This window comes from Crocodylus siamensis, chromosome 10 (assembly GCF_052110815.1).
Source record: "Crocodylus siamensis isolate JL-2025a chromosome 10, ASM5211081v1, whole genome shotgun sequence".
Classification (NCBI taxonomy): Eukaryota; Metazoa; Chordata; order Crocodylia; family Crocodylidae; genus Crocodylus; species Crocodylus siamensis.
The window spans coordinates 46505635-46522797 of NC_143404.1; the positions used below are offsets into that span (position 1 = coordinate 46505635).

A 17163-nucleotide genomic window follows, 5' to 3' on the forward strand; every position below is an offset into this window, starting at 1 on the left:
GCAAGACCGTTTCAGGCTGGACATAAGGAAGAATTTCTTTACTGTCCGAGCCCCCAAGGTCTGGAACAGTCTGCCGGCGGAGGTGGTTCAAGCACCTACATTGAACACCTTCAAGAGTAGATTGGATGCTTATCTTGCTGGGATCCTATGACCCCAGCTGACTTCCTGCCCTTTGGGCAGGGGGCTGGACTCGATGATCTCCCGAGGTCCCTTCCAGCCCTGATGTCTATGAAATCTATGAAACCATTTGTCTGTTGGGAAGGACTGTTGTCTGTTGCTGAAAATCCATGACTAGGAACCAAGACACCTGTTCTACTCCTGTCATTGATGTGCTGTGTGGTACTTAACTCTGATCCCAAAAGCTTGCAGAAAAGGACAATTTTCTTGCCATTTCCAGTTTGTCTAATAAAAGGTATCATTTTGGAACCAAGAGTTCCAGTTTTTTGTATGTCTTTTTGTCTCAAACCAACACGGCTACCAAGTACACCCCTGAAACACGGAAGATGCTGAATTTTAGCCAATTTTGGAGTTTGAAATTCACTGCAGAACAACAAAGATTTTTTTTTTACCTCCCTGCCTGCCATCTGACATCTCTAGGGAAGGAATTCTACCTGATCAACACATCAAAGAGCTACTCAACACAGCTCAAAAACACACTCTCATGGACCTAGAGGGACAACCTTCCATCTTCAGTTCCCTCTGCAAAAATGAATTTTATTTCCTACCAATGGGGATTTTTTACCATCTTGTACCATCTACACTTTTCCCAGAGCCTGACGAAGGGACTTTGATCCTGAAAGCTTGCAGAAAAGTACAATTTTCTTGCCATTTTCCATTTGGTCTAATAAAAGGTCTCATTTTGGACCCAAGAGTTCTAGTCTTTTGTATGTATACTTAACAAGTCATTCAGGTCTTGCTTTTCTAAAGTGGCCTCTAAATTACAGTGGCCCAGTGCTGGAGCCTCTAACTTGATGTCCCTGTGGCCTGATTTTGAGAAATGGTAGGACACCCTTTTCACTCTCCTTGGAAGAGAGGAGGCACTGACCAGTAGCCCTTTGGGCACTGGAAGAAACTTTACATGAAGCACAACTTGATTTGGAAATAAACACATGCACTCTTACTCCATCTCTCAGCACACTCAACCACCCTTCTTCCCTTTTCTCCCTGGGCCTGCATATATTTGCAGCAACTGTAGCTTATATTCTCACGCTTGAACTATCTTTAGTTAACTAGCTTAGGTTCAGGTAGCTATGCGGTTAAGGGGTACTAAGAACATCAAAACAGAGTTCAGCATGGGCTGAAAGATATGGCCAAGAAGCCGAGTAAATACTCTGCTTGTTAGCTCATAGTGAGCAGATTCTGTCAGCAACTGAGCTGGCTAGTTTAAAAGTAGCGGGGCTATGTCCACACTACAGTCACAACAACCTGCCACAAAATGCAAAATAGTGTGTCTCTTGCTTTCTCTGGGCCTTGAGACCTTATCCTGTAAGATGAACAAATGTTAATCAGCGCAGTGGAACAGTCACACAGTAAGGCAAAAAACCTGTTCCTCCTGTCCCTCACCTGCACAGCTGTCGCTTGCCATTAGAGGCTTGGTGAGTAGGGGCAGGGCTAGGAGGTAAGGCAGGGGTGAGTAAAACACGGCCCAAGGGCTGGATGCAGCCCTCCAGGCCATTCTATCGGCATGGACAGCTAGAGACCCTCTGGGTAAAAATTCGTGGGGAATACAGCACAGGGGACACAACGGTGGGAGTCTACTACAGACCTCCCACTCAAAGTCCTGAGCTTGACCAGGAGTTCGCCCGGGAACTGACTGAGGCCGCTTGCTCCAGGACCTTGGTTGTCATGGTTGACTTCAATTACCTGGACATCTTGTGGGAAGATCACTCAGCAAAATCCGAGCGGTCGCAAAGCTTTCTCTCGTGCGTGGATGACCTCTACCTGACTCAAGAAGTCTATGGGCGAACGAGAGGCAAAGCGCTGCTCAACCTGGTACTGGCTATGGGGGACGACCTAATCGGTGACCTAGTGATCGATGGGAAGCTGGGTGACAGCGACTACAAGCTGATCACCTTCACCATCCGCCGTAAAGCTGGCAAGTCAGTCAGCAACACAGAAGTCCTTGACTTCAGAAAAGCCGACTTTGACAAGCTCAAGAGGCTTGTCGGTCAGGCCCTCAGGGACCATGACCCCAGGGAGATGGGAGTTCAAGAAGAGTGGCTGCTTCTCAAGGAAGTGATCCTCAGTGCACAAGCTAAATCTATTCCAACACGGAGGAAAAGGAAGCAAGAAGGCACAGCAGCCCCCTTGGCTCTCCAGGGACCTAGCGGGCCTCCTGCGGCTAAAAAGGAAAGCCTACAAAGGATGGAGGACAGGATTCACCTCCAAAGAGGATTATTCTGCGCTGGTCCGGTCCTGCAGGGAGCAAACCAGGAAAGCCAAGGCTGCAACTGAACTCTAACTAGCTTCAAACATCAAGGACAATAAAAAGTCCTTTTTCAGATATGTGGGGAGCCGGAGGAAAAGCAAGGGCAATGTTGGACCCCTGCTAAACCAGATGGGGCAACTGACAACTGACGCCCAGGAAAAAGCCAACCTATTAAATAGGTACTTTGCGTCAGTCTTTCATCAGTCCCATGGGATGCCCATGCCTGCTATGGGACAGGGAGATCCGGGTGATGGGGATCCCCTACCCTCCACAAATGCTGACCTCGTGAAGGAACACCTTGAGTAGCTGGATACCTTCAAGTCAGCTGGCCCTGACAATCTGCACCCCAGGGTACTCAAGGAGCTGGCGAGCGTCATAGCCCAGCCCCTGGTACGGATCTTTGAAAACTCCTGGCGCTCTGGTGTAGTGCCCGAAGACTAGAAGAAGGCCAATGTGGTGCCGATCTTCAAGAAAGGGAGGAGAGTGGATCCGGCTAACTACAGGCCCATTAGCCTGACTTCTATCCTGGGGAAGATCTTAGAAAAGTTTATTAAGGAGGCCATCCTTGAGGGACTGGCCCAGGCTAACATTCTAAGGCATAGCTAGCACGGGTTTGTTGTGGGTAGGTCTTGTTTGACCAATCTCATTTCCTTCTATGACCAGGTGACCTATCACCTGGACAAGGGAGAAGAGATTGATGTCATATATCTTGACTTCAAAAAAGCTTTTGATCTGGTATCCAATGATCACCTCTTAGCCAAACTGGCCAGTTGTGGCCTTGGCTCCACCACAATCCACTGGCTGGGAAACTGACTCCGTGGTTGGACCCAGAGGGTTGTAATTGATGGCAGTCACTCATCGTGGTGCCCTGTGACCAGTGGGGTCCCTCAAGGCTCTGTCCTGGGACCCATACTGTTCAACATCTTCATTAATGATGTGGACACTGGAGTCAGGAGTGGACTGGCCAAGTTCGCCGATGACACCAAACTTTGGGGCAAAGCATCCACGCCAGAAGATAAGCAGGTGATCCAAGCTGACCTGGACAAGCTCAGCAAATGGGCAGACGAGAACCTCATGGTGTTTAACACCGAAAAATGCAAGGTTCTCCACCTTGGGAGGAGAAACCTGCAGCATCCTTATAGGCTCGGCAGTGCTACGTTGGATAGCACTACAGAAGAAAGAGACTTGGGGGTCATCATTGACCACAAGATGAACATGAGCCTGCAATGCGATGCTGCGGCTAGTAAAGCGACCAAAACGCTGGCTTGCATCCATAGATGCTTCTCGAGCAAATCCCGGGACGTCATTCTCCCCTTGTACTCAGCCTTGGTGAGGCTGCAGCTGGAGTACTGCGTTCAGTTTTGGGCTCCACAATTCAAAAAGGATGTGGAGAAGCTGGAGAGAGTCCAGAGGAGAGCCACACGCATGATCAGAGGTCAGGAAAACAGATCTTATGATGACAGGCTGAGAGCCATGGGACTCTTTAGCCTGGAAAAGCGTAGGCTCAGGGGTGATCTGATGGCCACCTATAAGTTTATCAAGGGTGACCACCAGGATCTGGGGGAACGTTTGTTCACTAGAGCGCCCCAAGGGATGATGAGGTCGAATGGTCACAAACTCCTGCAAGACCGTTTCAGGCTGGACATAAGGAAGAATTTCTTTACTGTCCGAGCCCCCAAGGTCTGGAACAGTCTGCCAGCGGAGGTGGTTCAAGCACCTACATTGAACACCTTCAAGAGTAGATTGGATGCTTATCTTGCTGGGATCCTATGACCCCAGCTGACTTCCTGCCCTTTGGGCAGGGGGCTGGACTCGACGATCTCCCGAGGTCCCTTCCAGCCCTAATGTCTATGAAATCTATGAAATCTGGCCTGCGGGGCCCCTAAAAATTTAGAAAATTAATATTTAGCTGCCCCTGCCTGTAATGCAACCCTTGATGGCTTGCCAAAACTCAGGAAGCAGCCCTCCGCCTGAAATAATTGCCCACCCCTGAACTAAGGGATGGACAATCTCAATGCTCCTGCTGTGCAGAGCCAGTACTGCAGCTGCAGTGTCTCTCACCACCCCTCAGACTAGCTCTGCTCCCAGTCTAGCAAGCTAGTCTGGGGTGGGGGACTGCCTTCGCACTGCTTCTCACCTCTCTTCTGTCTCCCCACACCAGAGCCAGTGTGAGCAGCAGCAGGGAGGTGGTGCCCCCCCACCTGCTCCAACTGGTTCACTCTGCTCCTGGCGAGACCATGTGCTCTGGCTTCCCTGCTCACCCATTAGTTCCTGGGATGCTGGAAGACTTCAACTTGGGTAGAAAAGCTGTGGACAGTGGCCACAAGTTAATAGAACAGGAGCAAAATTAGGTGGATTAGACAGAATCCAATCCTGGAGTGGTATACTGTTAAGACAAGTGCTTTAAGTGTGTTAATGAGCAGCCAGTCCAGGGGTTAAGAGCTCCAGAAGATGCCTGAAGTTACTGTATAGTAAGGCCTTGCATACACACATTCACTAATCTGTTTCATAATGATTTTGGCAAGTTTTGTGTTAAATGGAAAGGAAGGCCTCTGTTAATGACATTCTATATTGCAGCTATAAAATGGAATAAGCCCCAGAGCACAAAGTTAAACTATTTTACACACTTAGGATACAAAACTTCACTGTCCAGGGAGTACCCCATCCATTATTCACCACGTCTTGCTCAAAGAAGTGTTTAATATGGAGTGCTTTCTGCTGCAGCAACTACTGCTCAGCACACAGGCTTTAACCAGGCCCAAGCTGCCTGGCCTACTTAAAAGTCACAGATTTGCTTTCCAGCCATGAGAGAGGAGGATATTAGCCACAGCAAGGAAGAAAGCACAGATGATAGGAACAGAGCTCAGTGATGGTTTGTTGCCAGGAAAGCAACTCATACCCAAATCTTAGGTCTCACAGTATGTTCCTATCCCCTGCCTGGCTAAAATAACTCTCAGGCTCTACTTTCCAGTATGGATACTGTCTTCTGAGATACAAGAGAGATGGCAATGCTTCCTATGCTGTGTCTCACTAACAGGCAACACAAACCTCCCCCTTTCTAAAGAAGAGTTGGAGTGTTGTTGTAGCTGCGATGGTTTAGAAAATATGCAGGAAACAATGGTTCTTTTGGCAATCTTTTATTGGACCAACTGTGTAGTTGGAAGAGATGTTAGACAAGCTTTCAGACACAAAGCTCTTCTTCATGACTGAATGTTTGTTTAGCATCTATACAGTTGGTGCCCTGAAAGACATCACAAAAAAACCCCATTGTTGCCTAAATAAGGGCACTTGTGGCTATAAAAGAGCAACATGTAAGTGCCATAGGGAATTGATCATTCATCTTCTGGTGCCTGCAAGAATTACAGTTGCAAAAGCCTGGAAAAGAAGTGACACCTTTAAAATCATTGACTGGTTTCAATTTTGGGGGGAAGTTTTAGTAATGGAAAAACTGTCCTATCAAATCAGTGTTCTACAGATGAGATGTGGAAATGTAGTAGAAATTTTTGGAATTTGCTAAAGAAGAATCTTTTCCTCCCCCAACCCAGAAAGTCTGAGATATTTTTTGAATGTAGCAGCTCAAGTTATATGAGCTAACACTTGGGAATGTATTTGAGCTTTGTGGGTAGAGATTAGTGGTGGATACTGGAATTTTGATTTTGTGGAGTTCTGGAGAGGAAGGAGTGAATTAGTATATAGAGATGAAGAAACACAAACGTTAACATTGGTGGAGGCATTAGGGAGCTGTCAAGGGGCTGGGGGGGAGAGGAAAAGAGCACAAGACATCTGTGGACATAGAGTTGGGTTGTGGTAGTACTATTTAGTGGGAGACCGGTATATGTCTGTGCATGTTTTAGGGGACTGGGTGTGTTTTTTGAATGTCGGATCTGTTATTTTATAAGCTGGGTTCATTAATATATAAAGTTAAATAAAAAATAAAAGATCCTCTCACCTGCTCTGTCTCTCCAACTGTGCCTATAGTGCAATGGCAGCATGCTCCGGCTGAGATGATTCCAAGCCTATCTTCTCCCCCTCACATGCTCCAACCCCAGATAGATACTGGTGAGGCTGCTACAAGCTGCTCTCAGGATGGTCACAGAGGGGCAAGTCAAAGTGGCCTCAGGATATTTCTAGATTTGGTGTATCACAACAGGAGCAGGTGGGTAGGTATGGGACATGCTGCTGCCATAGTGCTCACCCACACGCACACATACAGCAATATTACCTCTGACAACTGCTGCAGGAATCCTGTAAGAATAAAAATCCAAACAAATCTCTCCGGCATCCACAGGCCAGCAGCACCTGTGGGCCAAAATGCATGCAGTCTCTGCCCTGCCTGCTCTACCACCCAGACTGCTCATATGCTTTCTGACCATGTGTGTACAGGTCCATGCTGTGACCCTTGCCTGCCATAGCAGGGAACTGGACTAGGTGATCCCCTTCAGACACTTCAGAAATAGGCATTTCATCCTAACAAGAATGTTTGTTGTCCACAGGTTGTGACAGAGAGCACACTTTGCCATGGCCTAGAGGTACTGCCAGCTCACTGTAACTAATTTTTCCAATTCTGACACCAATTCTGTGGCCACCTAGGTTTTAACCACTGTTCCTATGTTGTACACATACCACCGCCTCATCCTGAAGACAGAAATGACAGAAGTAATATCTTTATGCCTCATAAAAACACCCCCACCACACAGACTCAATTAGAACCTTCTCTGGCTGTTGGCATTTCACAGCCTATGAAAAACTGGAAAAGAGTCTGAATGTCACCCAGCAGAGGGCAATGGTGCATGTACATATACACAAAAATCAATTATTAGTAATATTACCAACTCTCAGAAGCATGGACAGACATTTCCACCAAGAAGTTGAGGTTCCAGTGCTCATTACATACAAACATGTAGGCTCCATCACATCAACATACTCTCTACTCCCCATATCAGGGGTGTCCAATATATAAGCCCTTGGGGGCCACATGCCCTGGGGTAGCACCAGCAGGGGCCACACATGGTGTGTGCAGCACAAAGCAAGCCATGTAAGACACTCCCTCCACCCCCCAACTGCACCGCATGCACATGCAGGCCTCAGCCCACTGTTGCACCTGGCATCCCACCCCCCCACTGTATAGTGTGGGCACGAGTGCAATTCCCACCCTACCCCCACTGGAATGTGTGGGGATGCGAGCACGAGTCACTTTGGCCCCTTGTGGGCACCCCCCTTCTACTGCACAGTGTGTCCCCCACCATTGCACCACATGGGCTCAGTCCCCCATACATCTGTTTCTCTCCCCCCCTACCCCTACACATGGCCCCATACTCACCCTCAGCTCACAGGATGGCCCCTTCTGCTGGGGTGGAGACAGGAAGCAGCAGCCAGAGAAGGAAGTGAGAGCTGGAGTAATGTGAGGAGTTGTGCCCAGGCACGAGCCTGGGGAGTAACCTCTCATGGGTCACCACTTGGACAGCCCCACCTCATACTATAAAGTGCAGAGCTCTGTACGGCCACATCCTTACCAGTTTGGTTTTATCCATAGCAGCAAGGACAGCTATGTTCAGTGTTTCCAAAGCAGAAAGCACATTCCTGTATTCTCCAAGGTATGTTGAGAAATAATCTGAATGAGAGAGGAGACCACAGTTAGATTCCAAAGCAGTTCCTTCCAACTCCGCTTACCTGCACACTATTCCCTAAGAAAACTTAACCTTGCTACTTGGCCCTGCCCAGAGATGAATGTCAGGCTCTGTTGCTACCTACTAGCCATTGGCAGTGCCAGACATAATGACATCCTGATTTGCTCTCAGCTACATTCCTGTCAGTCTCTCTGAAGTCAGTAAAATAACTCTAGATTTGCGCAAATGAAAAAGAACGCAATTCCTTTTCCAAGGGACAAAATGTCCCATCCAAGGGAAAAAAAGCCATGAGCTTCAGTTTACAGTTTTTAGGATACCATCTTCTTACACACTGGAACTGTCAGGCTAGATTCAGCCCAAGCCCAGTAAGCCATTTCTGACAGTGGCCTGTGCCCAATGCTTCAGCAGAAGGTGCATAAAAACCTGTAGTGGACAGTTACCAAATAACCTGTCGAGACTAATCCTTGTTAGCACCATGGAGTCATTGGCCTACTTACCACACAACTTCTCCGTTTCTAAATTGCTGCAAGAAAAAAAAACTCTCATTAGATGATCAGTCTGGTCTCAAGAGAAACAAGTGCTGAGAACAGCATTCTGGGAATGGCTGAACTCTTTAGTTCAAACATTGCTCATCAGTGTGTCTTTAAAAGTGCTGTTAAAAATGAGTCACACAAATTTTCAAGGGGGCATCAATCTGAGAGAGGTTCAGTAGCTGCAGCTCCCAGCCACCTTAATGGGAGCAACAGTTGCTCTGGAGCAGAGGGTCAGGTAGTAATGTTAAACCTGTCTTGGTTTTTGTCTGTTTTTACAAATTATCCCATAGTTCTGATTCTCTTGGTAACATTTTCAATGATAAACAAGAGATACATACCAAGAGAGTAGGGCACTTATGGTCTGTTTCAAAGCAGTAGGGCTAGTGGTCTGTTTACCGTGTTTCCCCGAAAATAAGACACTGTCTTATATTTATTTTTCCTCAAGAAGACACACTATGGCTTATTTTCAGGGGATGTCTATCCCCTGGTGTTTGTGTGGGGTGAGAGAGACCCACAGACTGTTGCTGGTCAGTGTTGGGTGAGAGAGACCCACAGTGCTGAGTAAAACAGCAGCCATAGCTTTATTCTTCCCCTTGAGGACACACAATACCTAAAGCAGAACTTCCTGCTCCTCACTTCACTGAGGAGACTTTTACTTTCACTTTCTATTTCTCCCTCTCCGGTCACCTCCGAGATAGCAGCTGTCACGATGGGGCAAATGAGAAGGGCTGCCCGTCTTATTTACCGCTTTGCGCCGGTACGCTTAGCCACGCCTATCACTATGTCTTATTTTCGGGGTATGGCTTATATTGCGCAAATACATAGAAATCCTGCTACGGCTTATTTTATGGGCATGTCTTATTTTCAGGGAAACATGGTAGTAATGTGGAAACACTCCTTGGAATTCATTTTTAAAGTACGGTTCACCCAGAAAAACGGTAGGTTAAAAAGGCTTTTAGAAACTCTGACTCTTGAACTTCTTACCACCAACTCAGCCTTGCCAGCTCCCAACAAATTGGCCTCAGCCTCTTCCCATGTGCTGGAGACCACATTCATCCCTACCAGTCACTCGTGGAACACTGGGATACTGCAGTTGATCCAGGGGCAATGGCCTTCATCCTGACACAAAGGGCCCAAGACAGAGGAGCTGATTTCTAGGCACACCATTTATGCAAGTGTGGAAACCTCAATCCAAACTGAAACATGAGAGTCATCTTGTGTACCCAGAAAGGGTAAGGGCAGAATGGCAGGGTGGTCCCATTCCAAAGACAGCAGTGCCTTAGACAACACCATTCAGTCTCTCTAAAGTATGTGCTCAGGTGACATTTGGCTTCTTGCCCCTTTCTCAAAGGGTGAAACATGGTATCCATCTGCTTATGGACTGGATATTCATCTGGCACAATACTTTACAGCCATGCTACTGTGGCTCACCCAAGTGTTTGGCACCTGTAAGTACCCTGTAACCAGTGAGTTGATTAGTCTGAAAGAACGTTCTTGAAACAAAGTGTGATGTATTCCCCATCTATTAGAGGCATACAAAACAAAAGGTACAGACAACCAAGTCCTATCTACATGCTTCCCAAACCACATAATTTTTCTTGAGAGCTTTGGTACATTTCATTAGGCACAGTCACCTCTGTCTCTGGACTGGGAGAGCGGACAGCCATGCACTTCATGCCTTCTCTGTCTCTGTCAGACTCCAGCTGCTGCTGCTGGTCTGTTCCTGCAGCCTTGATCCTAGGTTTATCTCAGGACCAGTACACTTCATGCCAGCATAAATGTAACCAGGGCATTCCCCAATGAATAGCTTCCCTGACGGTTTCCCTAGGAACCCCTGCCATTCTCTTATCTTTGTCTTTTTCATTTCCTGCTGGTTTCCCTCTTACAGCCTCCACTGATTCAACTCTCTGAAGACAAGCAGGGAAATACCACTGTGGTAACAGGCGCACATGTTATTTATCCCTCTTCAGAAGCACCAAGCTTGGTGGGTACTGATGATAAAAGCAGAAGGGGAATGACAGTCAGCCTGCCCATTTCCCAAACTCCTGATGGGTATAGGGCAGAGACAAGAATGGGAGCTGCAGAATCTCACTGGAAGTCCCAACCAACCACTAACATTTTCTTATTTGCACAACTGCAAATAGAACAGAAGTACAAAACCTTCAGTTCCAGTTCAGACACTGACCACATCCCAGCAGTGAGGCCAGGCACCATACTTGGAGAAAGCCAGCTTCCAATCCTCAGGTCTTTTGGGAAAAGTGGAAATGGATGGTGCAGCCTTGTATTCATGAATTAGTCTTTCCCTGTCTCTAAGGCATGGAAAGAAAAACACACCCCTTCTTTAGTGGCCATAAATGAATGTTTTCTATACTTTTGCTGGATTTAAGGTATGTTCATGCATCAAAACCACTTCAGACTATAGCAGCAGAGTCCAAAACTGGGCAAAATACTCCATAAAAAAAATTAGAGGAAATAATGGAAGAACAGAGACTGGTTAAATGTTCTGATAGCTAATTTCATGTCAGAATTTCTCTACTGATTGTTAACTTAAGTGGTTTATTCAAAGAGATGTTCAGGTAGTAACATCACCATCAAAATGCTTTCACCATCATTCTCAAGCTAATGTAATATAACGATCACTTACACTTTTGCTTTCTGTCTCATGGAGAACAATATTTCCCAAAGGATCTTAAAGCACTTTGCAAACTATCATAGGAGGAGATGGTAGCATGACCTATTGTTAAGATTGCTCAACATTTTTCAAGACTTCAGCCTTTTTATATTTTTGCCAGGATTCAACTATTTAAGATACATTTTTCCATGCTGGATGTCTGCCTCAAAATTATTTTTCCCTGGAAAACATCAGGCAAAACATTTTGGTCTTTCTGAGAATGAAACTAGGAAAAATTCTGTAATGCTAAAAGCTCAAGAAACTTCATTGAGATTGGTGGGCATCCCTTCATTCAGGATATATGTAAAATGCAACTAGGTCTCTTTATTGCCACAGGAGTCTCTGCCCAAATCACATGCTATAGCAAAGGCTAGTGTAGGAGCCATGGAATGGAGTCACATGGCCCAGATTCAAGGGCTGGGGAATAATTAGATCTTATGTATGTGCCTAGGTGTGTGAGAATGAGTCATTACCAGGAATCCTGGTTTTCCCTAATGAAAAAAATTGCAAATTCTCTGTTCCCCCTGCACCCCCCCCACCCCCAAAAAAATCCATGATTAAAATAAATGGGCCCAAACAGCCCTGCTGGTGCCCCTCATTCCCCCCACCACAGCCGCCCCTTGCTCCCCTCCACAGCACACTGCCCCCAGTCCCGCTAGAGGGCACCCCCAGGTGCCAGGGGGCCCCCCAACTACAATGGGGTCCTGGCCCTGGTCCACAACCCCCTGCCTCTGGAAGGAGGCCATAGCTGCTGTAGCCAGGTGAAGCCCGGCTCCCCCTTACTGCCTGTCTGCTGCGGGCTCGGGTGCAGGATGCTGGCTCCCCACTCCTGCACACCCTCCCCACGGGACAGGGGGGACCCATACCCCCACATTTGAACGTGGGGAGGGCTGCATGCTTGGGTGGGGGTGGGGCAGCTTCCTGGCACACTCTCTGGGAGGCAGGCGGTACCCACACCCCTCAGAACTGCCATGCGCATGGCAGGCACAAGCTGCAGGCTCAGGCTCCCACCCTGTTCCCCTACCCTGGGGCGTCTGCAGCACAGTGGGCATGATCCAGCATGGCAGGGAACAGTGGGGCTGCAGGGAGAAGCTGCCTGCCACTGTGAGCTCCGTGCTGCCTTGGCGACACTCCTCCTGCACATGTGGCTGCAGTGAGGGGAGTGGACATGTCACCAGGACAGCGTGGAGCTCACACTGGCAAGCAGCTGCTCCACATGGCCCCACTGTTCCCTGCCACACCAGGTCATGCCCGCCGGGCTGCAGAGGCCCCTGGGTAGGGCAGTAGGGTGGGAGCTTGAGCCTGCAGCCTGTGCCCATCTCCACCTGTTCCCCATGCACAGATCTGGTGTGCACTGGTCTCCCCTGCCTCTTAGGATTGTGTGCAGTGCCAGGGAGTTAGCCCCGCCAGCCCCACCCTCTGGACAAGCTGCCCACAGCCCCATCCCGCTCTCCACTAGGGCCATGCAGCCACATATTGCGGCCCTGGCCCCAAGCTCTATGCATAGCTTGGCTGGTCAGCAGCCCCAGTCCCAGTCCCAGCCCTGCCCAACACCCCTCCTCCCTTCCTACAGGGGCTTAATAGCACCTCCCCCACCTACTTACCTGCAGGAGCTGCTCTCCTGACTTCTGGGGACATGTGCATGTACAGCCCTCCTCCCACTCCCTCCCAGCTCCCTGCAGGCTGGAACTCTGCAGGCTTCTCCAGTAAAATGAGAAATCCACGTTTGCCTCCGGTAAAAGGTAAAATCCATGGTTTACTCAGTTTCTCTGTGGGAAATGGAAAACCCAGATCCCTGGTCATCACAGAAAAACAGAAAGAAGTAAACAAAAAGCACAGTTAGGGAAGGACTTAACACTATAACCCTGTGAAAAACTGAGAGGGCATTTGGGCAAAATGTAGTCTGCCCTAGGACTGTACATGAAGAAACTACTTTTTTGCTGTCTGATTGCTCCTGTCCTTAGAGAAATGAACTTTATGCGTACTCACTGTAAATGAACATGCCATCATCAGCTTCTCTTTACTTACAAGATGCCAAGTTTCATTTAATTTTTTAGGTCAAAAGGGGTGATGGTACAGTGTTGCCTTCATGTTCACATTTTTCTTGCAGCTTTTAATTAATTTATTTTTTTGTGATGCCCCAGTACCTCCTTCTTCTGGAGAAGGGATCCAGAATTTGGTCAATGGAGGCCTTTGTAGGTATGTATACATTGTCTCTATACCACATTCAAGAGTACTGGAGTGAAGAAAGAAATTTCCATTCCACATGTGCTATATCCCAAAACAGATGCAAGGCAGCTGCTTTAGGTGTGGTACTGAGCACATGCCAATATGCACACCTGAAATAATAAGCTCACTGTTACCTGGCCAGTGCTTTTAAAGGAAACTCACTGATGGCTAGAAAATAATATTTAGAGGTTTGCTTTTAAGAACTGGCTTGTAGGTAAAATAGATTTTGCATTAGAACAATGGTTCAGGGGAATGGCAAGGGTTAATTGGTTTCAAAAAGCTTGTTTGTAACAATTTTGCAGCCTTCAAGGCAGACACTGTGTCTGAGACCAAGGGACAAACAGGCTGGGAAATTTGCACAGTGTTTCCTGAAAATCCATAACAAAACACAGGCTTGCCACCTTGGCACCATGTCACAGTGCTCAGCTCCAGATCTTCTGGGATTTCCAGTTTTGGTGGATGGACCAAATTAGGAGTCTGGGCATGCCCAAATTAAGACACTGGTAAAGGACCAAATTAAGATGTATGCATGTGATGGGTTTGTGGAAACAAAGGGATATGCTGACAGGACAGAACATGGATAGTATGACGACCACAGGGAAACCAATCCATGGCACCCAGAAATGAAGAGTCATCAGGAGAGAAAGAAGACAAAAGAAGGAGGAGCAAAAGGGTCCATGAGGGGGGAATCTGAGGCCACCATGGACAGAGGGTGCACCACCTGCCTGTCTCACCCACCCCATTGGGGGAGGTGGGCCTCTGCCCTCAACCTCCAAGACTGCTGACATCTAACATTCAAAAGAGAACCACAAAGTAAAGCTTGCATACTGGCCAGGCATACCATTCCTATGCGAACCCTAGCACTGGTAAATGAGTAAATTCAGGGGGGTTATTTTGTTTGCTTTGCTTGTATTATTCTTATCTGCCATCACTGTGTATCAGTAAAGGTTGCCTATTATTGAATGAAAGAAGTCATGGTTGGTCTAAGAGTTTGTGTCCACCTGGAACAAGGTATCCAAGTCATAAATCCAGTGCCAACCCTTACTACATAACATCCCTATCGGGGTACAGTGCGAGTCAAGTCAGAGTGCTAGGCTTCACACAGCACTCTTTAGTGAGCCCTGATATAGGCTATGGCAAGATTACAGTTTGTACTGGACCAGTCAAAATTCTTTTCATTTGCACCTGTTTTAAGTCTTTGAAAAATCATAGTAGAGACTTACTATGCTTTTGCAGTGGAATTCCTCACAGATTCCAGCCACATTGGGCACACTGAAGCCTGGGAGTGGGCAGGACTTCCTCTGCTTTTGCAACCCTGGGTTGCTGTGCACTGTACTAAGGAAGAATCCAGGTCCTGAGCTGCACCCAAGCTGAGGAGCTGGGACCCTGTCTCTCCTTTGCTCTCAGTCAGAGAAGTGTAGAGAAGGAAGTGACCAGTTTGCATGCACTACTGGAGCTGCAGGTGTGCGACAGTGTGAGAGAAGACTGTGACAAAGACCTGGGAATAAATTGGGAATACTGACTGGAACTGAGCACCATAAATGGAAGGAGGTAGTAGGGAGGAGAGAGAAAGATCTGGTGAGGATCAAAGCTTTGGAGTGAGAGCTGGGACTAGTTGAGGAAAAAGACAGGAAACCTGGCGATGACCTTCTTTTGCTGGGAAGGAAATTACAATGGGGAGCCAGTGGGGATGGGAATGTACATTGGAGGAAGACCAGAAAGCCATGGTAGGAGAGAGACAGATCAGATAAGAAGCTGAGGGGTAGGGGAAAGGGGAAGAGGGCAGACTGGCACTAGGGAGACAAAGCAACTGGAGGCAAGGAACTCCAGAACATGGAATAAAAATCAAGATTGCCAAGTTTCACCGTTCCTCTGTTGTCAATAAATATCTGTTAAACCAACTGGCAATGTCTATATCGTATACTACTATTGGTCACTTGTTTAGCTTGTGTGTCTTCACTGCAGTTCTAAACATTCCAGCCCTGCTGATGAGCCATGTGGGTGTCCATGGGATGCCACACAAGGGAAGTTCTGTTTACTCAGTTTGATTTTTTTTAAATCTAGGAAATTGCATACCTCTGTGGACACATACACCTACATTAAATAAAATTATTAAAGTTAAATAGTCAAAATCTAGGAAGTACCACAGCTCCATGTGTATATGCCTTATGATGTCATCTTTAAATGCATGGTCACATACTGCAGTCAGAACTGTTGTGGTAGATGCAATCTCTTTTATTAGACCAACTAGATAGTTGCTAAAAAAAAAAAAAAAAGATTTAGCTGGTCTATTAAAAGATATTGCCTCTACCACAACAGTTCTGACTGTTTTTGCCTTTAGGCTAACATGGCTACAACCTATATCCCTGGTCACATACTGGTTTTTCCACTTAATGCACAAAACAGACAAAGCTTTGAAGATGGAATCAGGGTAATATAGTGAACAAGACTGATACATTTAAGCCCTGGCTACATCTGCTGCACTAGTTGGAAACTGTGCAGCAAATGAGGCAAGAGACTGCAGGAAGAGAAAAGAAAGCCCTTCTAGAACTAATCACAAATACTAGAGATAATTACTAAATACAGGTACTATACATAACACATGTTAAATGTGCAGAATGCACTTTAAAGGCATAATGGAACAGATGTTCATGGCACTTAAAGCTCTTTAAAAATGGAAGATCCCCACTCAAAAGGGTGCTGACAGAACTGATGTTTTGTCATACAGTCAGATCTCTGAAGTGCTCTACAGCTGTGCCCTGACAGAAGTGAATGGCTGCAGAATACTTTAAAGGTGCCAGATCATGAGACAATCTGAATCCTCATTACATGAGGTTCAGATGAAGGCACTCTAAAGAGAAGTGCTTTAATTTCTGTCAGTGTGTGTTGGGACTATGGTTGGGCTGCATCAGCCTAGCCCTGCCCCACAGAACTGTCTTCAGAATGGAAGGGGGAGAAGGGAAGAGAGGGATCTCATTCTGGGGTTTGACCAGCCTGTGCTGGAGGGTGGAGTGGGTGGATTGGGGCCTCCCCAAGGTGAAGGGCTCCAATCCACACACCCCACCCTCAAGAGCAGGCAGGCCAAACCCCAGCCTGAGCTCCCTCCCATCCTGAAGACAGCAACTGGGAGGGTGGGCAGGGCTAGGGGAGAGGGGATGCAGACACACAGCTGGCTCCAAACTGGAGCTCAATCCCTCCCCCCACAACCCAACAGAGAACATCTGGTGTGCAGGTGTGGGTGTGCGGGGTGTGGGGCGTAGCTGTAACTCATGACACTTTCTGTGAAGTACCATGAGTTACAGCAGGGAGCTACACATCTGTCAGTGCCTTCAGTTAACCCTGAATGGATACAGTATTAGACTAAAGCACTTTAGGTTACAGCACTTTTATGAATGTCTGTACTGCATCCATCTTGCTTCAATATAGGTCACTTTCTGCTGTCATTCCAGGGGCCACACGCTGAGCAGCTTGCTACCCTCAGCTGATGCTCATCTGCTCCAGGTGAGCAATGGCCCAGCCCTGCCCTGCCCCAGGGGTGTCTCAGAGAGGAAACAGAAGAGGCTCCATCTCCACCCTGCAGGACCATTCTCTCCCCACCCCACCCCACCCCACCCCATTCAAATTAATGGTGAATGTCTGTTTGGTTCATTCCCACTCTAATACATAGCACTTTAA

The 17163-nt window shown here is 47.4% G+C and overlaps 1 protein-coding gene across 1 annotated transcript in view; it reads right to left on the reverse strand.

Annotated features, from left to right (window-relative positions):
* Positions 1-17163, reverse strand: part of NECAB3 (N-terminal EF-hand calcium binding protein 3) — a 164828-nt gene that overhangs the window by 68100 nt on the left and 79565 nt on the right. Inside the window, exons 4-5 of the mRNA XM_090020394.1 lie at positions 8553-8578; positions 7942-8039 (exon numbers count right to left, since the gene is read on the reverse strand). Coding sequence (XP_089876520.1) covers positions 7942-8039; positions 8553-8578 — 124 coding nt within the window. The remainder of the gene's footprint in view (positions 1-7941; positions 8040-8552; positions 8579-17163) is intronic.